Below are 27,843 nucleotides of genomic sequence, written 5' to 3' on the forward strand. Positions count from 1 at the left end.
CCCCCGTCGGGCTCCCTGCATGGAGCCTGCTTATCCCTCTGCCTGTGTCTCTGCCTCTCTCTCTCTGTGTCTCTCATGAATAAATAAAATCTTTAAAAAAATAAAAAAAATAAAAAATAAAAAAATGGAAATGGAGGCCCAGAGAACTTACAATGATTAGCCTGCATAAATGGCAGAACTAGGAGCCTCGATTTCCTCCTTTGCCAAGGAAAACTAAGCACACATTCCAGTCAGCTAGTTCTGTACACCGTTTCCAAAATCAATGACCAATGTGTCTATCACTTCTTCTAGAGGTCACCTAACACTCTAAAGGATGCTTCCCTCATATCTCTCCGATATGTATGTAAAGAGTGAGGTTCACTGAATGAAGTGGGGCTTTGGGAGGGAGTTTAGCAGATGGTTTGGTAATGTGAGGAATGCCACCTGTTTTCACTGGAAGGGAATACTCTCCACTTTCATAAGCTACCTGTTCACTGACTTATCAGCAAAATCAGCAGTGATGCTGATCACTTTCAAGCATGTTCTAATTTGTAAAGAACAATCATGTCCATTTCCTTACTTGCCTTCCTTCCCCCCTCTGAGAAGGTATCTTGAGTGGGATGAATTCCCAGTTACTGATGTTCAGACCTGAAAAGTGAATTGCCAGCTTTCTAATTTTAAAGAGTTGAAAACAACAGCATCTTTTCCTCATTTGGAATTTTTTCTCTAAAAAATCCTGAGCATATCATCTTTTTACTTTTTCCCCCTAAAATCTTAAATGTTACCCCTTTATTTTTTTATTTTTTATTTTTTAAAGATTTTATTTATTCACGATAGACAGAGGGAGAGAGAGAGAGAGAGAGAGAGAGAGAGAGAGAAGCAGAGACACAGGCAGAGGGAGAAGCAGGCTCCATGCCAGGAGCCTGACATGGGACTCGACCCCGGGATTGTGCCCTGGGTCAAAGGCAGGTGTCAAACCGCTGAGCCACCCAGGGATCCCCATGTTACCCCTTTAGAAAGGCCTTTCCTGCACATTCAATACTAAGAGCTGACACTCACATTGCACTCATTCTGTACATGATAGTGTTTTTGAGTCCTTTCTATATACTAACTCTATTAAATCTTAGGGCAAGCGTTTAAAGTAAGTAATATTCTTATTTCCACACAATATGATGACAATTATTATTTCCATATAGAAGCCGAGAAAACTAGAGCACAAAAAGGATAAATAACTTTGGGGACGCCTGGGTGGCTCAGTAGTTGAGCATCTGCCTTCAGCTCAGGGCATGATCCTGGAGTCCCAGGATCGAGTCCCATGTCGGGCTCCCTGCATGGAGCCTGCTTCTCTCTCTACCTGTGTCTCTGTCTTTCTCTGTGTCTCTCATGAATAAATACATATTTTTTTTAAAAAAGGGATAAATAACTTTGCCAAAGTCACACTATGAGTAATAGAGCCTGGACTTGAACTCTAGTCTTCTGGTGCTAGAGTCTGCACACTTTACCTCTACTATATTGCCAACCTAAGGTAGGCTTCTCCCATTCCATTTTTCTTGCAGTACCCCTTCTTTTCCTTGTTAATACTATCACACTTTATAATTAGGATTTACTCATTTATATGTATACTGTTTGTCAGACTGTATACTCCATGAGGGCAAGGATCATATCTGTCTCATTCACATTGTAAGTGCTCTATAAGTATTTGTTGAATAAATGAAGAAATGTATGCTTGTGGGCATCATTCATACTGCAACAAACTTTTAAAAATTAATTTTAGGAGTGCCTGGCTGGTTCAGTCAATAGAGCATGTGACTCTTGATCTTGGGGTTGTGGGTTCAAGCCCCATGTTTAGTGTAGAGATCACTTACAAATAAAAACTTTAAACAAAATTAAAAAAAATAATTTTGGGGTGCCTGAATGGCTCAGTTGATTGGGAATCTGACCCTTGATTTTGTCTACAGTTGTGATCTCATGGTAGTGAGAGTGAGCCCCAAGTCAGTCTTGGTGCTCAGTGGGGAGTCTACTTGAGTTCCTTTCTTTCCCTCTCCCTCTGCCCCTCCTCCTGCTCCCTCCCTCCCTCCTTCCCTCTCTCTCAAATAAATGGATCTAATTTTACTTTGAAACAGTTTCACAATTACAGAACAGTTCAAGAGTAATACAAAGAACTCATAGACCGGAGTAAACTTTAGTCATATGTCCCCCAAATTCAGTTTTTATTTTGTTAAAGGTTTTATATTTTATTTATTTTATTTTTATTTTATTTTTTACTTTCACTTGTTAGCATTTAATGAACCTCCCCCTATGTGGCTTCAAGCTACTAGAACGCAGGCGCCCCCCACACCCTTTATCTTCTCCTCAGCTCCTCTACTGAAGAATTTGGCCTTCACGATGACAGGCTGTTTTGGGAGCTTTCCCTTTCCCAAAACTTTGTAGTAGCCCGATCACACCACATCGATAATAGGAGCAGCTCCAGTCTTGTTTTTGGCGGCATTTACCCGCGCGTCTGCTCACTGACTAAGGTCCACAGTTTATCAAGGTTGACAGTTGGGCAGAAGCTCTGGTTCCTCTTTAAGTGGTAATGTCTCATACCTACTCTTCCAAAGTAACCTGGGTGATATTTGTCGAAGTTGATCCTGTGATGATGCATGCCACCAGCATTACCCGGGCCTCCTGGGTGCTTCTCCATGGCTCACGTGGCCCCGAAGTTTCCGGGTCTTCCTCAGTCTGGATGGTATGTTGGCGGCCCAGAGGAAAAAGGCTGTTTTTTTTTTTTTTAAGATTTTATCTTTTAGTAATCTCCACATCCAATATTGGGCTCAAACTCACAACCCTGAGATCAAGAGTCACATGCTCCACTGACTGGTGCCAGCCAGGTACCCCCAAAATATACTTTAGAGCAAGAGGATCTGGTCCAGTTTCTCTTGAACAACAAATATTTTTGAGCACCTGCTACTATTGGATTATAGAAGTCTCCTAACTGATCTCTCATCTGCAACCATTGCCTAATACAGTCTCATACGGCAGCCAGAGTGATCCTTTTAAAATGAGTTACACATATTACTCCTCTGCTCAAAACCCTGCAGTAGCTTCCTATTAGATTAAAAGTAAAATTTCATGTCCTTTCCTCTTACTCAACCACACTAATCTTGTCATTTCCAAAATTCCATCTAGAGGATGTGAGGGCGATCTGGCTGCGACATCTGTCACCCCATTGATCGCCAGGGTTGATTCAGCTGATCTGGCTGGCTAGGCGGGTGTCCCCTTCCTCCCTCACGGCTCCATGTGTGTCCCTCCCGAGAAGCTGCCCCCTCGAGGAGGACGACCATCCCTAATAGAGGAGGACTGTTCTTCGGTCAAGGGTATACCAGTAGCTGCGCTCCCCTGCTAGAACCTCCCAAGAAAATTCCATCTAGATATGCCTCCATATGTAATTGCCCGCAAGCATCTGAATGGCTAACTCCTCTACCTCTCTGTTGGTTCTTAGAAATGCATCACCCCATCTCCCTTACACCGCTGCTTTTTTCCTTCTCTCTAGCACTTATCATTTCCTAACAAATACAGTTATTTAAGTTCTGCTCCTCTTCTAGAATGTAGTTACCAATTGAGGATAGGGATCTTTGTCTATTTTGCTTGCTAAATATCCTAAATGCCTACAACTGTACCTGGCATATAATTGGTGTTCAAGAAATAGCTGTTAAATGAATGTTGAAGTTACACTACGTGCCAGGTCCTGGGTTTTTTGCACTAAGGGTAGAACAAAAGACTCCCTGTCCTCATGAGACTCACACTGAAGCATGCTTAAACCAGGTAGACCAGTCTCTACTCCCCTACCTAGCTCCTGTGAGTTTTGGGGCAAGTTGCTTAACCTTTCTGAACCTTGCTTTCTTATCAACTGTTATGAGGATTAAACGGAAAAAAACAGCATTTATATGGCATTTAGCATAAGAAATCCTTAATCATTGTTTCCCTTCCCTCCCATGCTGAAAGACTGGTACCTGATGTCTCTGCCACAAGCATAGGCAAGGTTTCCACAAGGACTTGAAAAGATGCAAACAGGTTAACTATGGCCAGGCTTACCAATTGTTAAATGAAGATGTTCTGGTGAGAGAATGCTTAAAAGGGTCGAAGTGAGAAACCAAGGAATGGCTTCGGTCACCTACTTTGTCTTTTTGCATCGGAAAAGGTTCGCTGGGCCCACAGAAGTGAAAGTCTAAACGAAGGGGGGAGAGAAAAAGTGGGGTAGCTGGCCACTACTGAAAACTACAAATCCCAGTACTCCCCGCGGCAGAAAACTACGGGTCCCCGCAGGTTTCACTGTACGGACCAGGGATGTCTCTAGGGACCTGCAGCCGGGGTTCAGCGGGAGAGAGCGTGGGGCAAGGAGAGGCAGCGGGGAGAAGCCGGTCAAGTTTTACGCCGCTGCGCAGACGCCTCTCACGGACCGGACGTGACGTAAGAAGAGTTCCGGCTTCGGCCTCCGCCGCTGCCGCCGCCGCCGCTACTAGAGCCTCAGCCGCTGCCGCTGCCGCCGTCGGGGCTTGTTATTTCTAAAATGGCGCCCCTAGACTTGGACAAGTATGTGGAGATAGCGCGGTTGTGCAAGTACCTACCGGAGAACGACCTGAAGGTGAGCCCGGCCGGGGCGGGAGCGCTGCTTGCGGGGCTCGCCCCTTCCGGCAGTGGGGCGCCCGCCGGCCAGCCCTTCCTCTCTCCGCGGGACCCCCGCCGGCATCCCGTCGCGGTGGTCGGCCTAACGAGGGGCCAAGTGACCGGATCCGACCGGGCGTCACGCGGAGAGCGGGGGAGCCCGAGTCCCCCGAATGCTGTCCTGGTTCCCTCGGTGGGGATCCCCGGGGGTGCGCGGCCTCTGCCCAAGGGTTGCGCCTCCTGGCTACCCCAGGGCTCTGAGCTCTGACAGCTTTGCTAGGAGGACTTCTCTCCCCTCACCCTGACGCCGGTTTCTCGGAGCCCCACCGAGCCCTCACGGACAGTACTGTCGGAATGGGGTCAGCCCCAGAGGTGGTGACAGGAGCGCGGAGTGGCGGGCGCCTGGCAGGAGATACCGGCCCCGGTGTGTTTAGGTCCCTGCGGAAGGGGAAGACGGTGGTGGGCCAGAGCTGTCTGGTAGTGATGTCAGAGAACGTCAGGTCGTCCCTCTTTCCGTACCCCTTGTCCCAATTGCTTGTTAGGAGTGTTGCTTTACTTAGGTTAATTCAGATGTGAACCGGTTTTCCTGTCCGTTGTTGATCCAGTTTCAGTGGAAAAAGTAGTAGGCCCTCAATACTTTCTTTCTGCCCCTTAAGTTGTTTGCACATAATCTCTTATTAACCGAAGGTTTCCTTTTCTTCGTTTCCCAAAGGAGATGAGTTGTTCCTTGCTACTGCCTAGGCCAAGTTACAGCAAATACATGTGTGAGTAAAGGAATGAATGTAAGAGAAAGGGAATGTGTATACTTCTTTTCTGAGAAGTGTTTGTATGCACAGTGCTTAGGTGTCTGACAGCGTTCAGAGGTTAGTGCTAGTGCCTGTTTCACTTTTTCAGTAACTTTGATTTACTCTGTGTTAAGTGGGTAAACTGTTGGTAGTTTTGAGTTCTTTTTTCCCCCCCTTTCATCTGTGGATTTAAAGCGATTTATCTTTGCAAATTGTTTTTATTTTGTTCTGTTCACACAGAAGTTGATATTTAACATCAGTCAACAGGTATGCAAAATGTTTAAGGTCACATCAGCTCTCATGGATGTAACTTAATTGTACTTACATGTTAATTATAGGTGCTATGTGATAGGGGAGTCATTCTTGTGCATTTCTCCCTTTTTAATACGATACTTTGATTAAAATAAGGACAAAGCCAGTACTAGCAACGTAGCTTTTATTTATGCTCATCTGAGTCCACATTAGTTTTGTGGCTTCCTTCCGTTCTATGCTTTTTTGAGGAAATGAGGATATAACCAACACTGGGACCTAATTCATGGAAAACTAACCACATGTCCTTTGGTAGCATTGTTAATTCCATGTATCAAATTGATTTTCTTGTATCAGTGATTTGATGTGGAATTTTCTGTTTTTTTAGTACATGTAAAGCTGTTTTTAGGCTTTGTGTGTTTTTTTTTAAGATTTTATTTATTTATTCATAGAGATGCACAGAGAGAGAGAGAGAGAGGCAGAGACACAGGCAGAGGGAGAAGCAGGCTCCATGCTGAGAGCCTGACGTGTGACTCGATCCTGGGTCTCCAGGATCATGCCCTGGGCTGCAGGCGGCGCTAAATCGCTGCACCACCGGGGCTGCCCAGACTTTGTGTTTTTAATGAATAAAATGTTGATTATTATAGTATGTCTTGATATTAACTTGAGATTGGCTATTGAAATGATTTGGAAGATAATTAGTTGGATTTTCTTTAGATCTCTTAGTTTGATAAACTTTGAATTTCCTTCCCACCTTATGGAAATATAGTTATTAAACCATTTCATTTCCCTTTGCAACACTATTGGACTGTACTTATGTATTTCTGTTTCTTAATAACTCCCCACCCCCCATCTTCTGGACAATTAATGGGAAAAAAGCATTCTGAATTTTTCTCTGTAAGTGAAGGCTCTTCTTCTTTGTCTTGGAAATGGTTTTATCAGATTAATTTAGTTGTGCTGTTCATGTCTGGTATATTTTTAAACAAATTTAATTTTTTTTTTCAAATTTAATTTTATTTCTACTTCTTGGCATGAAATAGAAACTAAAATTAGATAAGCCAAGAAAGTATTTCAGGAGCACCTTTTCTGAGGCTTTAGAGCCAAAATAAAAGATTCTGTCAGAGGAAGAAAAATAATTGGGGCCACTTAATGGTCATGATGGAAAAGTTTTGTTCTGGTAGAAAAGAATACAACAATTTGCCTGTGTTTTTAATTTGACTAAAAATTGGAGGTACTAAATAAAATAATAAGTACATCGGGTGTTTTATATTTAATTACAATTTCTCTATATCTAGATTGGAAGTGGTCGAATCATTAGTACGTTATTGAATCTGCATAACTTTTGTAGGAATAAAGTTGAAATACATGAAAGTGAGTAGGCCAAAGCATAACCTTCCTTAAAAAAAAAGAAAAAAAAAAAAAAAAAAAGCTCAGGGACACCTGAGTGGCTCAGTGGTTGAGTGTCTGCCTTCAGCCCAGGGTGTGATCCTGGAGTCCCAGGATCGAGTCTCACGTCGGGTTTCCTTCGTGGAGCCTGCTTCTCCTCCCTCTGCCTATGTCTCTGCCTCTCTCTGTCTCTCGTGAATAAATAAATAAAATCTAAAAAATAAAAAAAAGCTCAGGTGGTTCTCATCCACAATAAAGATTTCAGAGAGGATCTTGGGAGATAGAAATTTCATATCTGGTCAGGTGATAAAAAGCAGGTTTACTGAATACTTAAGAATTTCGGTGGGGAAAGGGTTCTGTAACTTCGGGGTAGTTTGATCTCTTGGACAGTTATTTTTTAAGCTTTTTTTTTTAAAGATTTTATTTATTTATTTGACAGAGAACATGCACAAGCAGAGAGAACAGCAGCCAGAGGGAGAGGGAGAAGCAGGTTCCATGGCCAGCATCTTTTTAAAAAAGATTTTATTTATTCATGAGAGACCGAGAAAGACAGAGAGAGAGAGAGAGAGAGAAGCAGGCTCCCCGCACAGAGCCCGATGTGGGACTCAATCCCTGGACAGGGATCATACCCTGAACCCTGAGCCAAAGGCAGATGCTCAACCGCTGAGCCACCCTGGCGTCCCTGAAATTAATTTTAGTAATATTTAACCCAATTACAACGTGTAATCAATATAAAATTATTAATGTAATATTCGGCCTTTTTTTTTTGGTACTATGAAATGTGTATATATTTACATTTATTTACATTTACAAATCCCAATTTGGACTAGCCACATTTCAGGTGCTCAATAGTTATATGTGGCTTTAATGAGCCTGTAACATAGGTGTTCTATGGGAAGGTGCACATCTCTAATGACTTCTTGGTTTCTTTTCTAGAATTTCAGAGCTAAGAGAATCAGAGTTCTAGTTCTGCCCCTTCTTACTTTACTGTGGATACTGAGCTTCATAGAGTTTATGAAATGCCTGAGGATGTGCACCTAATCAATGAATTAAGTTATAAATCTTCCTTATGCAGAGCTCTTTCTGATACAGTTAATAGCTTTTTTTAGGAAGACAAATAGCATGCTTTTTCTAGGTACTTCTACTTCATCACTTTTCTTTTTACCTTCCATTCCGAGCTCTCTTCTGACAACATGACTTGTACTTTCTTCCTTCTTTGCTTCTCTCAGTCTATCACCTAGTTTTTTAATACTTACATAGCACAAATAATAAATCATTTAATACTCTATGAGTTCGGTACTAATATTTGCCCCGCTTTATAGATAGGTAAACTAAAGCATAGACAGATTATAAGTATCTTTCTGAAGTTATACAGCTAGTAAGTGGAGGAGCTGGGATTCAAACCTAGGTAGTCTGGGTCCGAGATTCACATCTATAACTACTGCTTGTGTTTGCTGTATACAATACCTTCCATGACCCTTTTGAGCTCAGACTCAGATGCCACTTTCTCCATGCAGGGCTTCTGGATTCCACAGTCAGAATTATTAGCAATGATTAGAATGTTCATAGCTGCTTATAGTTTTCAGAGTATCTTTATGTCCATTATGTCATTTACACAATCCTTGTGTAAGGCAGAACAAATATCAGAGCCAGGACTTGATGAGATTTAGTGGGTTTTGCAACAGTGACTCATGGAGTATATACCTGAATTTATTTGCTATTAAAAATTCCCACTTTTGGAGCACCTGGATGGCTCAATTGGTTAAGCCTCTGACTCTCGGGATCCCTGGGTGGTTTAGCGCCTGCCTTTGGCCCAGGGCGCGATCCTGGAGACCTGGGATCGAATCCCACATCGGGCTCCCGGTGCATGGAGCCGGCGTCTCCCTCTGCCTATGTTTCTGCCTCTCTCTCTCTCTCTCTCTCTCTGTGTGTGACTATCATAAATAAATAAAAAAAAATTTAAAAAAATGTAGCTAACTAAAAAGAAAAGTAGATTCAAAGAAACCTAAACAGGGATACACTATTGTATGTGGTAGAAATATGACAAAAATCATGAAGGCAGTATCTTAATGGAGTTTTGGAAACAGTGCCATAGAAAGAGGAGTGCCCTTGAGAAATTTTTAAGGAGCATTGTGACAGTAGGTTTTAGAAATATTCTGGCAGCACTTGGGGACCACGGTTTACAATGGGCAAATATGTCATAGAAGCAGTAGGCCAGGTGACATGAGAATTTAAAGTAAGGTAGTGACAAGTGATTGTGGTTTCTAAAAGGAGATGGGAACTCCTGGCTGGCTCAGTCAGAAAAACATGCGACTGGATCTGTGGGTTGTGAGTTCAATCTCCACAGTGGGTATACAGATTACTAAAGAAAAAACTTTTTTTTAAAAGATTTATTTTTATTTATTTATGATAGACATAGAGAGAGAGAGAGAGAGAGAGAGAGGCAGAGACACAGGCAGAGGGAGAAGCAGGCTCCATGCTGGGAGCCCAACGCGGGACTCGATCCCGGGACTCCATGATCGTGCCCTGGGCGAAAGGCAGGCGTGAAACCACTGAGCCACCCAGGGATCCCCTAAAGAAAAAACTTTAAATAAAAGGAGATGAAGAAGGTGTACTAGGACCTGTTGACAGGTTAGGTCTAAGTTTTGAGGAAGCTAGAGGAGTTCAGTGTAATCTCAGTTCTGGCATAGATTGCTTTAGTAAATACTGTAACTAGATTAAGGAATGCAAGAGAGTTTGATTTGGGCCCTACCGAGTTTGATATGCTGCCAAGTCAAGACATTGAGGTAGAGATGTCCAGATATCTGTTGGATACACAGGCTGGTTGGTTATCAAATATTTATTAATTGTCATATGTGCTCCAGACACTAATAGCTCTGATAGTAATAAACTCAGGGGAAAGGTCTAAACCAGTGGTTCTCAACTTCTCAGGGGTGAATTTGCCCCTGAGAAGATATTTGGCAGTGTCTGGAGATACTTTTGATTGTCACAGCTAGAAGGTTGCTATGGGTGTGTAGTGGGTATAGAGGCCAGATATGATGCTAAACATCCTATATGATGCTAGACATCCTATAATGCATAGAACAGCAGCCCCTCACAAGAAAGAATTATCAGTAGTGCCATGGCTGAGAAACTCTGATTTAGATTGAAGATATGGGTGTTTGTTTCCTTCTGGATTGTAAGGATGTCATCTTGGATTCCAGCTCTTTTTTAAAGATTTTATTCATTTATTCATGAGAGACAGAGAGAGAGAGAGGCAGAGACACAGGCAGAGGGAGAAGTAGGCTCCATGCAGGGAGCCCAACATGGGACTCGATCCCGGGTCTCCAGGATCAGGCACTGGGCTGAAGGCAGCGCTAAACCGCTGAGCCACTTGGGCTGCCCCAAGGATTCCAGCTCTTTATTCCCAGTGAATTATATTACAGTAGAAATTGTATACAAAGGCTACGTGAAAAATAATTTTAGATAGATTTTTATTTCTTTTTTTTTTTTTTTTTTTTTTTTTTTTAAGATTTTACTTATCTTAAAGAGACACACACAGAGAGAGATATACAGAGAGGCAGAGACATAGGCAGAGGGAGAAGCAGGCTCCCTACAGGGAGCCTAATCCAGGACTTGATCCCAGGACTCTGGGATCGTGACCTGAGCCAAGGGTAGATGCCCAACCACTGAGCCACCCAGGTCCCCAGATTTTTATTTAAGTCAAGAGATTTTATAAATAATAGTATGTTAAAGTAAATAAAGGCAATAGTATGTTTTTAGATAGCAAAGTCAGCTAATCAAAGAATCACAAAAAATTTAAAACCCACTGTATTTGAGGAGCAAGAGGGGACAGAGAGACAGGAGCAGAGAATAGAATAGAACCTTGAGTTTCTTGAGGAAAAGATAAAGAAGGGAAATAGGGTCTTCTAAGAATGGGGCTATGAACCCCTACTTGTTCAAGGATTAGGAACTAATTGGGCACTGTGGGGAGATATGGGTTTAGTTTTCCCTATAGTTGGATAGATTGAGAATCTTGCCTCAGTGACTGTTTTCAAGCAGTAAGAGAAACCAAGCTTCTTAAAAAACTAAGCAGTAGAACAAAGCTGTGAAGCGCTTTGGAAGAAAGGACCATGTGTCTTACCCATGGCAGGGCTAGGCTCTCTGAGGCCACTAGGTGTGTAGTGTAGTTGGCTGACTTCTGTAGAGTTTGTATTGAGATTTCATAGACTTATTTTTGTGTGTGCTTGGTTTGAACTTATAAGCCTCTGCTGAACTGGAGAGATAAGAGGCAGTGGCTTTGCTTTAGAGACTCAACTCTAAATCCTTAGGACTGCAGAAATGGCAGTGACGGGAGACAGCTGTTATTTTACTCAAGGTAGTGTGCCTGGCCACAGGTTGAAGATGCTGCCTAAGTAGTTTACATGTGTTCTGTAGACACTTACCAACCTTTGAGATTGGCAAGGTTTCAAGGTAACTTTCTTGAGTTTATGGTCTGTTATTTTCAGGTCAACACTGGGGGGTGTGGGCCAGTTACCAGGGGTGACTTACAGCTCAATGGGCATTTTGGGCGAGAGCCAGACATATGTGGGTGCAAATTCAAGCACATTCATATATGGGAATCATGGAGTCGCTCAAGGAATCTGTGCTGTGATTAGTTTCAAAATGTCAATTTATCCCAAAAGGAAATAGAATGGTTTACAAAGGTGTATTCAATATAGCAAGATAAATTGCATTTAGAATAAGTAAGAAAAATGAGACAAAGAGAATGTAAAATAGGAAATCAAGATGGAGCCAGCAGTAAAAGTAAGAATTGTATATAAAATAAAAGCTGTGATGAGCAGATTACTTCTTTGAGATTAAGCCCTAAGCTTTCAAGGAGTGTACTGAAAGATAGAAACCGATGATCAGGTAAAAAATTTCACTAAGTCTAAAAGATGACAAACACAAGCTTCACAGGAAATCACATCTATCCTTGATAGAGATGAACAAGACATTCCTTTCCTGAGTCCTCCTTGAAGGTAACTGTTTAATAACAGCATCCTGTGCATCTTATTTATAGTCTACATGATGACAAGCTCTGTAGCTCTGTTCTTATAATGTCCCTTACCACAGGCAGATGGCATGACATTAAAGTGTAATTTGGGAAAAAGCAATTGGGAAAGGAGGACAGTATAATGTGGGGTGAGGACAGGCGGCCCTAAAGGATTGTTTGGCTTATTACAGGGTGGAGTTTATAGTAGGTTTCTTTGGGTAACATTTTAGTAATTGATCTTTAAAGGGATATACATAGCGGAGCCCCCAAATTTACAAGTAACTAATGGTTTTGTGAGGGTGGGCAAATAGAGAAATCAACATTGTAGGAAATAGCGCACTTTTCTCTTCCAGAGATGCATTGTGGAGAAAAGAATGGGAGATAGCTTCTCTGGTGGTTTGTGTCCAAGGATGTGTTGGAGGAAATGTTTAAATTGTGCTCCTGGTATGGTTCTGACTTTCACCCATAGAAGTTTGGCCTGTTCTAAAAGATGTAAAATCTGAAAGGGAATGTGGATGGGACAGGTGCCTGATAACATGCAGATCTTGGACTTCTCTTTGAAAAGATTTGGTGAGTATACCTAAAAAAAGTTACAAGGATTAATTAGGCAAGGCATTATACCTTAAAAACGTGGGTAAGGTCAGAAGATAAGTACTTTAAAACATCACTGTGTTGTTTTAGGGGCGCCTGATTGGCTCAGTCAGTTGTGTCCAGCTCTTAGTTTCGGCTCAGGTTGTGATCTCAGGGTTGTGAGATCAAGCCCCAAGTCAGACTCTCCACTCAGCGAGGAGAGAGAGGATTCTCTCTCCCTGTCCTTCCGTTCCCCACTCCCTTACCCTTTGTACTCTCCCACTCTCTCAAATAAATAAATGAATAAAATATTTTTTTAAAAAAATTACTGTATTATTTCAAAAATTGTATAACATCGGGGATCTCTGGGTGGCTCAGTGGTTTAGTGCCTGCCTTCCGTCCAGGGTGCGATCCTGGAATCCCGGGATCAAGTCCCACATCGAGCTCCCTGCCTGGAGACTGCTTCTCCCTCTGCCTATGTCTCTGCCTCTTTCTCTCTCTCTCTGTCACGAATGAATAAATAAAATCTTAAAAAAAAATTGTATAACATCAAGGAGTGCCTGGGTGGCTCAGTCAGTTGCCTCTGCCTTCGGCTCAGGTTATGATCCCAGGGTTGTAGCATATACCAGTACTTCATTTTGTTCTATGGTTGAATGATACTCCTTTGTATGGATGTAGCACATTTTGTTAATCCATTCATCTGTGAATGGACACTTGGTATTGTGTCCACTTTTTGGTATTGTGAATAATGCTGTAGTGAACATTGGTGTAAAAGTATCTGTTTGAGTCCTTGCTTTCAATTCTTTAGGCTATGTAGCTAGGTGTGGAAGTCCTGGGCACGTGGTAATTCTGTTTAGCATTTTGAAGAACTGCCAAATTGTTTTCCATAGTGGCTGTACCGTTTTACCTTCCTATCAGCAATGCGTGAAGGTTCCAGTTTTTCCATATTCTTGCAAGCACTTGTTATTTTTTCATTTTTAAAAACTTGTAGTCACCTCAGTATGTGTGAAGTGTTATCCCATTGTGGTTTTGATTTGCATTTATTTCCCTAATGACAAACACTTTTTCATGTGCTTATTGGCCATTTGTATATTTTCTTGGGATATATGCCGGTCAAGTCCCTTGCCCAGGATTTTTTTTTTTTTTTAGACTTATTTATCTCAGAGAGAGAAAAAGAGAGAGAGTGAGGGGAGAGGCAGAGGAAAAGGGAGAGAGAGAATCCCGAGTAGACTCCACTGAGCAAGGAGCTGGGTGTGGGGCTTGATTTCACCATCCTGAGATCATGACCTGAGACAAAACCAAGAGTGGGACATTTAACCAACAAAGCCACCCAGTTACCCCTATAGCTCATTCTTTTTTTTTTTTTAAGATTTTATTTATTTCTTTGACAGAGAAAGCATAAGCAGGGCGAGCAGGAGTGGGAGCAGGAGAGGGAGAAGCAGACTTCCTACCAAGCAGGGAAGCCTTATGCAGGTCTCCATCTCAGGATTCTGAGAGGGTGACCTGAACTGAAGGCAGACACTCAACCAACAGAGCCACCCAGGTGCCCCTCACTCATTCTTTTCTTTCTTTTCTTTTCTTTCTTTTCTTTTCTTTTTTTTTTTCTTTTTTAAAGATTTTATTTATTCATGAGAGACACAGAGAGAGAGAGGCAGAGACATACATAGGCAGAGGGAGAAGTAGGCTTCAGCCAGGGACCCCAATGTGGTACTTAATCCTGGGACTCCAGGATCACGCCCTGATCTGAAGGCAGACGCTTAACTGCTGAGCCACCCAGGTGTCCCTCACTCATTCTTTTGATGTATCTAAGACTCCATTGTCAAATCTAAGGTCAAGAAAATTTACCCCTATGTTTTCTTCTAAGAGTTTTATAGTTTTAGCTCTTATATTTAGGTCATTGATCCTTTTTGAATTAATTTTTATAAATGCTGTGAGATAGGAGTCCAGTTTCATTCTCTTGCATGTGGAAATCCAGTTGTCCTGGTACTACCTGCTGGAAAGACTATTCTTTCTGGTAATATGTTTCTAATAAGTTTTTTTTTTTTGTAGGTAATACACTCATCTGTTTCCAAATTTAAGAGATATAAAAGACTATAAATGTTCTTTTTAATTTTTTTTCTAAATTTATTTATGATAGTCACACACAGAGAGAGAGAGGCAGAGACATAGGCAGAGGGAGAAGCAGGCTCCATGCACCAAGAGCCCAACGTGGGATTGGATCCCGGGTCTCCAGGATCGCGCCCTGAGCCAAAGGCAGGCGCTAAACTGCTGCGCCACCCAGGGATCCCCAAAAGACTATAAATGTTAAGTCTTCTTCCACCTTTGCCCTCAGCACCCAATTCCCTTCCTCATATTGGTCGGCTGAAGGCAGACACTCAACCGCTGAGCCACCCAGGCGTCCCAGTTACTGCATTCCTTTTTTTTTTTAAGACTTTATTTATTCATGAGAAAGAGAGAGAGAGGCAAGAGACACAGGCAGAGGAAGAAGCCATGCAGGGAGCCCGACATGGGACTTGATCCTGGGCCTCCAGGATCAGACCTTGGGCTGAAGGCGGCGCTAAACCGCTGAGCCACCCGGGCTACCCTAGTGTTGTGTTTCTTACAGATCTTTTCAGAAATAACAGTTTATGCATGTGCAAGTAAATACAAGCTAGTGTGTGTATGTATAATTTTTTTCTTTAATATAAGAGGTAGCATGTACATTATTTTGGCATGTTGCTTTTTTTTTTTCAGTTAAGGCTGTTTTCTAGTTTTGATATTTTAGTGTTTTTTTTGTTTGTTTGTTTGTTTGTTTGTTTTTTAAGAAATGCAGTAACTGGGACGCCTGGGTGGCTCAGCGGTTGAGCGTCTGCCTTTGGCTCAGGGTGTGATCCCGGAGTACTGGGATCGAGTCCTGCATCAGGCTTCCTACATGGTGCCTGCTTCTCCTTCTGGTGTCTCTTCCTCTTTCTCTCTGTCTCTCATGAATAAATAAATAAAATCTTTAAAAAAAAAATGCAGTAACCACTGAAAAATAGGAAATATAATCTACCAGCACATCTGTATCCTTCCACGAAGAATAAATGTTTTCATGCTTTTTTAAAATGTAAAAGAAATAAAGATGAAAGTAGAATTCCTTTTGTGTGACATCTCCAGCAACTGCTATGTGGGCTTGGTATATATCTTTCTAGGTCATGTTTTATAGTTCAGTGTATGTAGTAGATTGAGTATTTTATGTTTTTTGTGTGTGTATGTATAAAACTTTGCACTTTGCATGCACTATCTTATTTACTCCTCAGAATATCCCTAGGTAGGTATCTCTGTTTTGTGAATGAGGAAACTGAGACACAGAAGTTAAGTAACTTGCTCAGGGATACATAGCTAAGGTAACAAATAGTAAGCTAAGTAATAGGTAAGATGTAGAACTGATACTTGACCTCCAGTCTTTTTGGGACTTCAAAGGCTATGCTCTTTTTTTTTTTTTTTAAGGTTTTATTTATTTATTCATGAGAGAGAGAGGCAGAGAGAGAAGCAGGCTCCACGCAGGGAGCCCGATGTGGGACTCAATCCCAGGACTCCAGGATCACACCCTGAGCTGAATGAAGGCAGATGCTCAACCGCTGAGCCACCAGGCATTCCAGTTACTTTATCTCTTCTAGTCTCATGTATGTGTGTATATATCCTGAAAATTGGTCTCTCTGACTCAGATCCTTTTCCTTTGAATTCAAGACTCACTTGATCACTTGTTCACAGCACATCTGGGGTACCTGGAAGTCTGATAGGCACCTGAGACTTAATGTATCAAAATCAGGTTCTGACAGCCAAATAGTGGAAACAACCCAGATGTCTAGCAGTTGGTGAATGGATAAGTAAAATGTGGTAAATACATACAGTGGAGTATTATTTATTTATGAAAAAGAATAGCACAATAACATATATTACAATATGGATGGACCTGAAAAGCATTATATTAAGTGAAAGGAAGAAGAAAAAATAGTGAAAGAAGCCAGTTATAAGAGGCCACATGTCCAGATATCCAGAATGGACAAATCCATAGAGACAGAAAGTAGGTAAGTGACCACCATGGGCTGCGGGGTAGGGTTGTGGAAAGTGGAGAGTGGCTACCAGTGGGTACATCATTTTTTAGGAGATGATGAAAGTGTTCTTTCTTTCTTTCTTTCTTTCTTTCTTTCTTTCTTTCTTTCTTTCTTTCTTTCTTTTTCTTAATTTGTAGCTTTGAGGCATTGTAAAAAGCTGGCACTCATATACGTAAATTAACAATAACTTAAAACTCATCACACATTTACTTCACTTTTGGCTTGACCTAGTAAATCTTTAGCTGCATTGATTTTGGCTGCTATATGAGGAGATGCTCCCTTGTCTGGGTGATTTAAAAACATAATTTGTCAATGAGCAGCTATTATTTTTCCTTTATTGGCAGTAGGATGCCTAGTATTAATGATGGTTTTTCTCGTTTTGTCATTTTGGGTTCAAACCTACTTCTGTATTAGCTATCCCCAAAGGCAGATTTTGGTAAATGTTGAAAAACTTGTTTCATTTGAGGCTCCATATGTTTCATGGCTTAGAAAACATAACGTCCTGCAAATCCAGCAGCAATGGTCAGCCCAACTGCTACCATTGTACTTGGCCATGGCTCTGGCTCAGCTTCTTGGCCTTCATCGAAGAGTGAGGTTCATCCCAAACCAAAGGCTTCAGCCACCAGTTCCCATGCCTCTACCAGACAGCAACACAGCCACCACCAGCAAGCACTAAAAATGTTCTAAAATTAATTATGATGGTGGTTTCCAAACACAGAGTATACTAAAAAACAACTGAATTTTGTACTTTACAGAGGGGTATTTTCTGGTATGTGTATTATGTCTCAATGCGGTTGTTAAAAAAAAAAAATTCCTGGTTCCCTATTTCCCAAACTAAGCTTAAATCAAAACAATATGCTCATGAAAGAAATAATTGATAAGCTGGACTTCACTAAAATTAAAAACTTTTGTTTGGTAAAGGCCCCTGTCAGGAGAACAAGAAGACAAGCCACAGAGTAGGAGAAAATACTTGCAAAAGACACATCTGATAAAGGACTTTTATCTGTAATATGCAAATAACTCTTAAAATTCAATAATAAGAAAACAAACTGCTCCATTAAAAAATGGGCCAAAGACCTGAGTAGATAGATAACTCACTGAAGAAGATCTACAAATGACAAGCATATGGGAAGATGCTCTTCATCATACATCATTAGGGAAATAAATGTGAATTAAAACAATGTAAAACTACTACAAGCCTATTAGAATGTCTAGAATCCAGAACACTGATACCACCAAATGTTCGTAAAGTTGGATAGCAGCAGGAACTCTCATTCCTGCTGGATGGGAATGCAAAGTAGTATAGCATCTTTAGAAGATTGTTTGGCAGTTTCTTGCCAGACTCTTACTGTACAGTCTAGTATCATGCTCCTTGCTATTTACCCAAATTAATTGAAAACTTGTGTTCACCTAAAAATCTATACATGGATGTTTATGACAGTTATTCATAATTGCTAGAATTTGGAACCAACCAACATGTTCTTCAGTAGGTGAATGTATAAATAAACTGGTACATCAAGACAGTAGAATATTATTTAGCATTAAAAAGAAATGAGATTATTAAGCCACTAAAAGACATGAAGGGACCTTAAATACACATTATTAAGTGAAAGAAGCAAATCTGAAAAGTGACTTATGTGTGATATAAACTGTATGACACTCTGAAAAAGGCAAAACTATGATGACAGTAAAAAAGATCAGAGGTTTCCAGGGTTTAGGGGAGGGAAGGATGAATAGATGAAGCACAGAGAATATTTAGGATAGTGAAACTTCTGTATGATACTATCATTCTATATACATGTCATTATGTATTTGTCCAGACCCATACAATGTACAACACCAAGAGTGAACCCTAAGGTAAACTGGACTCTGTGTAATAATGATGCATCTATCATCTATGTAGCTTCATCAGTAATAACTGTATCGCTCTGGTATGGGATATTGATAGTGGAAAAGGCTGTATGTATGTGTTTGTGAGCAGCAGATATATGGGAATTCTCTATATCTTTTGCTAAAATTTATTGTAAACCTAAAATTGCTTTAAAAAATAAATTCTAGGGATCCCTGGGTGGCGCAGCGGTTTGGCGCCTGCCTTTGGCCCAGGGTGCGATCCTGGAGACCCGGGATCGAATCCCACATCGGGCTCCCGGTGCATGGAGCCTGCTTCTCCCTCTGCCTGTGTCTCTGCCTCTCTCTCTCTCACTGTGTGCCTATCATAAATAAAAAAAAAAAAAAAAAATTAAAAAAAAAATAAATAAATTCTATTTAAAAGAAAAAAGTACAATTAAGTCTTTCCTCGGAGTTTTAACTATCTCAATCATGACTATTAACAACTGTGCAGTTACTTAAGCCAATTTTTTTTAATTTTCTTTTTTTTTTAATTTTTTATTTATTTATGATAGTCATCACACACCCACACACACACACACACACACACACACACACACACACAGGCAGAGACATAGGCAGAGGGAGAAGCAGGCTCCATGCACTGGGAGCCCGACGTGGGATTCGATCCTGGGTCTCCAGGATCGCGCCCTGGGCCAAAGGCAGGCGCTAAACCGCTGCGCCACCCAGGGATCCCTGTTTATTTTCTTGAGAGAGAGCAAGTGAGCAAGCCATGAGTCGGGAGGGACAGAGGGAGAGAATCTTCAAGCAGACTCCTTGCCTGAGCATGGAGCCCAATGTAGGGCTTGATCTCATGACCCATGAGGGTAAAACCTGAGCCAAAACCAAGAATTATATGCTTAACTGACACCCAGGTACCCTTTAAGCCAAAAACATTGAGTCATCTTTGATTCCTTTCTTTCAATATTCTGTATTCAGTTCTCAAATCTAGTGGATGCTACATTCAGAAAACATCTGGAATCTGTTCACTTGTGACCATTTCCTACTTTTATGATGCTGGTCCGAGCCAGTATTAACTTTTACCTAGATTATTGTAGAAGCCCCCAAGTGGTGTCCCTGCTTCTACCTTTCCTTACCCCTAAGTTCCTCATAGCCCATAAAACCTAGCAGACATAAGATCATAATTGCTCCTCTGCTTTGGGTCTTCTAATGGCTTCCTGTTAAAAGCCCAGGTGCTTACATTCACCCCCAAGGACCTAAAAATGTTCTTTGGTGCTTTCCTATTTTTCTCCTCTTTCAGTTCACTAACCACGCCAGCTTCCATGTTTCTCAGACAGCAAGCATACCTTCCTAAGCATTTTGTACTTACTGTTCTCTCTGGCTGCAGTGCTGTTCCCCCATAACCTTACCTTTTTCAGATTTTTGCTCAAAAGTCATTTTACCAATAAGACTTTTGTGCTTACCCTATTTAAGACATCAGTACCTCCTCCCACCTCTACCATTATTTACCCCCATTACAGTGCTTCATTTTTCTTTGTTTTTCTTATCACTATCAGAAAAAGTAATATGTATATATATTTTACTTATTTCTTTGTTTTCTATACCTCTCCTCATTAGAGTGTAAGCCCCTTGAGAGCAGAGCTTTTCATCTGTTTGGTCATTACTATTTATTTCTTTGTTTCTAGAATTACTGGTATCACATTATGCTCTCAATAAATATTTGTTGTATTGAATAACTATTCAAGGGGATCCGTGGGTGGCTCAGCGGTTTAGCCCCTGCCTTTGGCCCAGGGTGTGATCCTGGAGTCCCGAGATCGAGTTCCACGTCAGGCTCCCGGCATGGAGCCTGCTTCTCCCTCCTCCTGTGTCTCTGCCTCTCTCTCTCTCTCTCTCTCTCTCTCTCTCTCTCTCTCTCTCTCTCTTAAATAAATAAATAAATCTTAAAAAAAAAGAATAACTATTCAAGATAGTACAGTAAAAAGAGGTAGACAATCTGGGTTCCAGATCTGTCACAAAGATTAAGTAGCTTTGTGACCTGAGTGCTTGTGGGTCTCAGTCTTATCATTTGGGTCAAGTGAGAGATTTGACATAGGTGGTTTTTAATGCAGTGAGATAATAGAAATATATATTGCTTTCTACCCCTAGTTCCTAGGACAGAAACCGTTGTAATTTCCTGGGTGATAGGAGTGTCTTTTGTTCTAATGAGGTGACTCTGGTTGGATTCCCAGATGGCTCCTGGATATGGGCTGGTCACTGGAAAAACCGAACTGTGATTAGAAGCTTGGCATTTTCAGTCCTGCCCCTCCTCTTCAGAAGGGAGAAAGGCTGAAAATGGAGTTAATAATGGATTATGTCTACATGATGAAGCTTCATAAAATCTCTGAAGTAAGAGGTTCAGAGAGCTTCCATCTGAATATTCATTTGTATCTTTTGTCACATTCTTTAATAAACTGGTAAATATAAGTAAATGTTTTCCTGAGTTCTGTGAGCTGCTCTAGCAAATTAATTAGACCCAAGGACAAAGTCTTTGTAACTTCCATAACCTTTGATCTGTAGCTGCTTGGTCAGAAGCATAGGTGATAACCTGAGCTTGTGACTGATGTCTGTAGTGTGTGGGAGTGGGTGGGTGGGGAGGAGGTGGCATAGTCTTGTGGGACTGAGCCCTTCTAGGATCTGATGTCACCTCTCCATGTATAGTGTCAGAATTAAATTAAATTGTAGAACAACCAGCTAATTACTTGTTGGGAAAAAAACCTCTATATAGTTGGTGACCAGAAGTGTGAGTGTTCTGTGACTAGTACAGAAGACACACAGGAAAGAAGCATACACTAGCGAAGAACTGGGTTTTTCCCTACATAGGAAAGAAAAAGTTGGAATTTTTTAAGAAAGATTTTATTTATTCATGAGAGACACAGAGAGGTAGAGGGAGAAGTAGGCTCTCCAGGGGGAGCCTGATGTGGGGCTCGATCCCAGGACCCCAGGATCATGACCTGAGCCAAAGGCAGACGCTCAACCACTGAGCCATCCAGGCGCCCCTGGATTTTTTTCTTTTACAAATGTAAACCAGAATTTAAAATTTTGTATCTGTAGGAATCTTGAGCAGCCATCTTTCTTTATAAAGGCTCTGAGTTCAGAAACATTGTTTCACTCACTGGTATCTGTTCCTGTTATGAATAGTGGATGGATTATTGGCAGGACTAAGGCTTGTTTGGTGAAGCATCTGAAGGTTGTGGGAAATTCAGTACAAGGAGCTAGCTACTCAGGGGCCCCAAGCCAGAGGGACTCCAGTCCAAAAGAAAGATCTTGTCTTTGAGGTTCTACTTGAAGATCAGGAACTTATCCTAGGAACAAGAACAAATCATCTTATTTTGAAATTTTCTAAGCAGCTGTATTTCCCCTCATTTTCTTTTGAGGGGCCTTTTTCCTCCTCTTCCTTTCTTCCTGTCATTGTGAGTTCTCTCCTATGCTTGGTTCTTTATGAAGTAGATATTGTTGGTAAAGTATGTCTCTTACATGTTTAGTAGGTAAACTGTAGCATTTAGATTTCTTCTGGGTTTTTTTTTTTTTTTTAGATTTTTTTATTTTTTTAAATATTTTATTTTTTTGAAAAAGAGACAGGAAGAGAGAGCATAAGCAGGGAGCCTGATGGGGCCCTTGGTCCCAGGACCCTGAGATCATGACCTGAGCTGAAGGCAGACACTTAACTGACTGAGCCACCCAGGCTCCCATGGGTTTTATTTTTTCACATAATCTCTACACTCAACATGAGACTCAAACCTATAATTCCAAGATCAAGAGTCAAATGCTCTACCAACTGAGCCAGCCAGGAGTCCCTAACATTTAGATTTCTTAATTTTTTGAGACTTTATATTAGAGAGAGCGAGTTAGCATGTATGTGTGTTGGGGAGGAGCAGAGGGAGAGGGGCAAGCCCACTCTGAGCTGAGGGTGGAGCCTGAGGGGGAGCCTCTTCCCCAACCTGGAGATCATGACCTGAACCGAAACCAAGAGTTGGAGTCTCAACCGACTGTAGCACCCAGGTGCCTCTTTGGTTTCTTAATTAATGTTTAAAATCATTTCATTAGGGACGCCAGGGTGGCTCAGCAGTTGAACATCTGCCTTAGGCTCAGGGCGTGATCCCGGAGTCCCGGGATCAAGCCCTACATCGGGCTCCCTGCATGGAGCCTGCTTCTCCTCTGCCTATGTCTCTGCCTCCCTCCGTATGTGTCTCTTATGAATAAATAAATAAAATCTTTAAAAAAAAAAAGTAGGGTGACTCTTCAATTTTAGGTTTACATTTTATAATTAATTTTAATATTTTTATTTTGAGATAACTATTTGTAGTTGTAAGAATATGGAGAGATCCCATGTACTCCTACACTCAGTTTTTCCTTATAGTAAGTTCTTGTAGAACTATAGTAAAAATACCACAACCAGGATATTGACATTGACACAACCATGATCTTGTTCTGATTTCTCTAGTTTTACTTCTACTCATTTGTGTGTATTTATTTCCTTGCAATTTTGTTAGATCCAAAAGTTTTTTTTTTAATTTTTTTTTTATTTTTACTTATGATAGTCACAGAGAGAGAGAGAGAGAGAGAGAGAGAGAGAGAGAGGCAGAGACACAGGTGGAGGGAGAAGCAGGCTCCATGCACCGGGAGCCCGACGTGGGATTCGATCCCGGGTCTCCAGGATTGCGCCCTGGGCCAAAGGCAGGCGCCAAACCGCTGCGCCACCCAGGGATCCCTTGATCCAAAAGTTTTATCTATCCAACACGATATTCAAGATACAGATACTTCTATTACTATAAAGATTCCTCATTTTGTCCTTTTATAACCATACCCACTTCCTTCTTGCTGCCCCTAATTTCTGGACCCCTGGCAGTCACTAACCTGGTCTCCATTTCTATAATTTGTTATTTCAAGAATGTTATATAAATGGGATCCTACAGTATGTAGCCTTCTGAGATAGGTTTTTTTTTTCCTCACTTGGAATAAATCTCTTGAGATTCGTCCAAGTTGTTGTGTGTTAGTAGTTTCTTGTTATTGCTGAATAGCATTTCATAGAATGAGTATAGCACAATTTGTTTAACTATTCACTTGTTGAAGGACACTGATTAAGTTCCAGTTTTTGGCTGTTATGAATTAAGCTGCTAGGGACATTGGTACACAAATTTTTTTATGTGGTCATAAATTTTCACTGCTAAGAGTGCATCTGCTAGGTCATGCGGTAAGTGCATGGTTTAAAATGTACTGTATTCATTTATTTTTTTTAAAGATTCATTTATTCATCTTAGAGGTGGAAGAAGGAGGTGCAGAGGGAGAAGGAGAGAGAAACCTTTCCCTGAGTGTGCAGCTCACCATAGGGCCTAAAACCAAGAGTTGGTTGGATGCTCAACCAACTGCGCCACCCAGGCACCCTTGGAATTTACTTTAAAAATTAGTAGATAAAAACTTTTTCCTATTAAAATTATTTACTCTTACATTTGTTTGGTGACAAGCATCATTTTACAGTTTTTTTTTTAAATAAATCTGTTTTCTGGAACCTATTGTCTGTATAACCAGGGAGTTTGCATTTTGGAATAGCCATTTTGTGTCATTCTCAGGTATTATAAGATGAAGGTGGAAGTTGACAAATCAAACCACAGAATTGTTAAAAGGATAGTTTCTTCTCTTATGAAACTATACATATATATATTACCTCTTTTTTGCATGTGATCCTTAGTTTTAATATTATAGTGAAAGGTTGCATTTTGTTTTCTCTTACAGCGGCTATGTGACTATGTTTGTGACCTCCTCTTAGAAGAGTCAAACGTCCAGCCAGTATCGACACCAGTAACAGTGTGTGGAGACATACACGGACAGGTAAAATTTCATGAGCAGATTTTTAGCTTTTGTACTGCATATGTTTCCATGTTTGCTGCAAAAAGCTGCCAGAAAAACAAGAAACAAAAAAGACTGGTCATTTGATAGATTGCCTAAGTCTGCGTGACACTAATGATTCCTGGTTACTATTACAGTGGGTAAAAGCAGTGGTCAAATTATTCATGGAGTTTGTTGGAATTATACTTGCAAAGTGGATAGAATGCAGCATTATTGCTCTGTGAAGGGCGGAGAGAGAAAATAAACGTGGACAGCTCAGTGATTGTGATTAACAGAAGGTGCTTTGGTTTTAGGCACTAATTTTCTATTCTATTCATTTCTATTTATTCATTCTATTCACTCATGTCTCATTTTATTGTAAACATATTATTTCCTTAGTGGGGATGAGAATTGCAAAGGTTCAGAAAGATAAAATTGTTGGTGCATGATTTTACAGCAAGTCACTACTAGAATAGGAGGAGAAAATGTGTCCCTTTTTTTTCATCTGCTGAGTTTTTGTTTTTAAGACTTTCAAGGCAGTGGCAGGAGTAGTACACTTCATCTTTAGACTCTTACTGTCAGCGTGTAGCTCGGTTGGAAAACCCTCTGTGTATTTGTAGAGGTGCTTTGTGTGTTGTTGTTTTTTAAGATTTTTAAAAATTTATTCATTCATGAGAGACACACACAGAGAGAGGTAGAGACACAGGCAGAGGGAGAAGCAGGCTCCATGCAGGGAGCCTGATATGGGACTTGATCCCTGGACTCCAGGATCATGCCCTGAGCCGAGGGCAGGTGCTAAACCGCTGAGCCACCCGGGCTGCCCTGTTGTTTTTTTTTAACTGGGAGTGAAAGCTGAACAGAACACTCATTCAGCCTGCTGTATGCGTACAATGGAGTTGTGGTTATAAGACACGTATTGTAAATAATATAGTATTTATCGATGCCGACAGGACTTGCTGTCATCTGTGCAATTTCCCTGCCTTAAATAAGACCACCTACAGGAGCAGAAATATGTGTAAATTGGTTGTGATTGGTGGCTGCTCTGTGAATTAAGTTCTATTTTGACCACTTTAGAGGGCTCTTTACTTTTGTGGTTTTCAATTTGTTCTCTGGGTGGTTGAGGTCATAATAAATCTGGCATCTGCATGTTATCATCTTCTGAATAGAGAGCCCATTATGTCATCTCTGATCTGTTAAAAGATATATTTATTTGAAGGGGGGGGCGGAGAAAGGGCAGAGAGAGAGAGAAACTCAAGCAGAGTCAGTGCTGAACACGGAGCCCCCAAGTGGGGCTTCATCTTACAACCATGAGATCTTGACCTGAGCTGAAACCAAGAGTTAGACACTTAAATAATTACACCACTCAGGTACCCCATCTCTGATCTTTTAAAATCTCAATTCTCTAGAGTAGACTTTAGGAGTGCATTTCTTTCCATATAAATTATTTCAAAACTATAATAAACATTTGTATTTTGCTAAGTTGAAGGATATTAATATAAGCATGCCATAACACATTCCTAAAAGTTGAAATAAACCAAATAATATTTTCCCCTTATTATAATATTAAAATTGACAGGTTACCTGGGTTATTTATTTATTAAGGAAGTTTTTGTTATGTAAATTACAGCCATGATCAAAGGTCAGGAAATTAGAGACAACTTCTAACTACTAAAATAGTTAGAATTAATTAACTATTAATTTAACTATTAATTTAACTATTAATTAAAGTAATAAAATGTTACCTTCTTTTTTTAAAGATTTTATTTTATTTTATATTTTATTTATTTTATTTATCTTATTTTATTATTTTTTTATGAGAATACACAGAGAGGAGAGAGAGAGAGAGGCAGAGACACAGGCTCCATGCAGGGAGCTCAATGTGGGACTCGATACTGGATCTCTAGGATAACGCCCTGGGCTGAAGGTGGCACTAAACCGCTGAGCCACCTGGGCTGCGCAAATTTTACCTTTTTTGTTACATATACACCTTTAGTCCAATGTACAATTCTTGATAACATTTTCTTGTGTTTTGAAGGTTAACAAAGTACTTTTTCACATGTACCATGTATTTTTTTCAAGAGTCCTGTGAGATTAATTATGGAGAAGAGAAAACTTAGACTGCAAGATTGAATGATTAGCCCAAACTCACACAGCTACTAAGGGGCATAGTTGAGATTTGAAACTTACTTGTGTGCCTGTGTCCATGTTATTTTTTATTATTGTTTTTAATTGAAGTATAGTTGACATACAGTTTCAGGTGTAAGCCCATGTTATTTTAAGACTTCCACCAAACTGAATATTGTTTCTCTTATACTTGACCCTTTATAACAATTGTTAATCAAAAGCATGGGACTTTAGGAGCTTTTAAATATCCAAATGTAGCATGTATCTTTTGGGATTTGTATAGTTGTTTCCACTTGGGCCAGTTCTGGCACTGTAAGATTGAGTTAGGAGTATAAATAAACTCATTAAAAAATTTTGGCGGGCAGCCTGGGTGGCTCAGTGGTTTAGCGCTGCCTTCAGCCCAGGGCATGATCCTGGAGACCTGGGATCGAGTCCCACGTCGGGCTCTTTGCATGGAGCCTGCTTCTCCCTCTGCCTATGTCTCTGCCTCTCTCTCTGTCTCTCTCATGAATAAATAAATAAAATCTTTAAAAAAAATTTTTGGCAAGCATATAGTGCTAAGAAGCATTGAAACAGTGTAATCTGGGATCCCTGGGTGGCGCAGTGGTTTGGCGCCTGCATTTGGCCTAGGGCGGGATCCTGGAGACCCGGAATCAAATCCCACATCGGGCTCCCAGTGCATGGAGCCTGCTTCTCCCTCTGCCTGTGTCTCTGCCTCTCTCTCTCTCTCTCTCTCTGTGACTATCATAAGTAAATAAAAATTTAAAAAAAAATTTAAAAAAAGGAAACAGTGTAATCTAGTGAGGAGGTCATAGATGTCATTGTCAGAGCTTTAAATCCTGGCATGGCTACATATTAATATTGAAGAAGTCACTTCTGCTAGGTCACAAGTTTTTTAAGTGTGGCCTATAGACCTTTGAAGGTCTATAAGGTGGTACAAAATCAATTGAGGGTAAACTGCTGGTATCTCAGCATGAATCCAGGGAGTAGCACCAGGCTATGCTGGTTGTCATTGTATTCTTTACCAGCGTGCATTCACAGTAAAATAAAATGACAGTATCAATTTAAAAATGTCCTTGATGATGATACTTACCTGGCAAGATAGATACCATGATCACAAAGAGTGTTGTTTTTTTTTTTAAGATTTTGTTTATTTATTTATTCGAGAGGGAGAGAGGCAGAGACACAGAGAGGGAGAAGCAGGCTTTATGCAGGGAGCCCGATGTGGGACTCTCTCCCAGGTCTCCAGGATCATGCCCTGGACTGAAGGCGACGCTAAACCACTGAGCCACCCCGGCTGCCCACA

At 40.9% G+C, this 27,843-nt stretch overlaps 1 protein-coding gene and 1 pseudogene across 1 annotated transcript in view; one reads left to right on the forward strand and one right to left on the reverse strand.

Annotated features, from left to right (window-relative positions):
• The first annotated feature begins 4,345 nt into the window (after nucleotides 1-4,345).
• PPP6C (protein phosphatase 6 catalytic subunit) overlaps nucleotides 4,346-27,843 on the forward strand; it is a 33,810-nt gene continuing 10,312 nt past the window's right edge. The window contains exons 1-2 of the mRNA XM_055319133.1: nucleotides 4,346-4,603; nucleotides 24,321-24,416. Coding sequence (XP_055175108.1) covers nucleotides 4,529-4,603; nucleotides 24,321-24,416 — 171 coding nt within the window. The 5' untranslated portion in view covers nucleotides 4,346-4,528. The remainder of the gene's footprint in view (nucleotides 4,604-24,320; nucleotides 24,417-27,843) is intronic.
• Nucleotides 16,902-17,245, reverse strand: LOC129509277 (mitochondrial import inner membrane translocase subunit TIM14-like; annotated as a pseudogene).

The sequence above is a fragment of the Nyctereutes procyonoides genome, unplaced genomic scaffold (genome assembly GCF_905146905.1).
Source record: "Nyctereutes procyonoides isolate TBG_1078 unplaced genomic scaffold, NYPRO_anot_genome, whole genome shotgun sequence".
Lineage (NCBI taxonomy): Eukaryota > Metazoa > Chordata > Mammalia > Carnivora > Canidae > Nyctereutes > Nyctereutes procyonoides.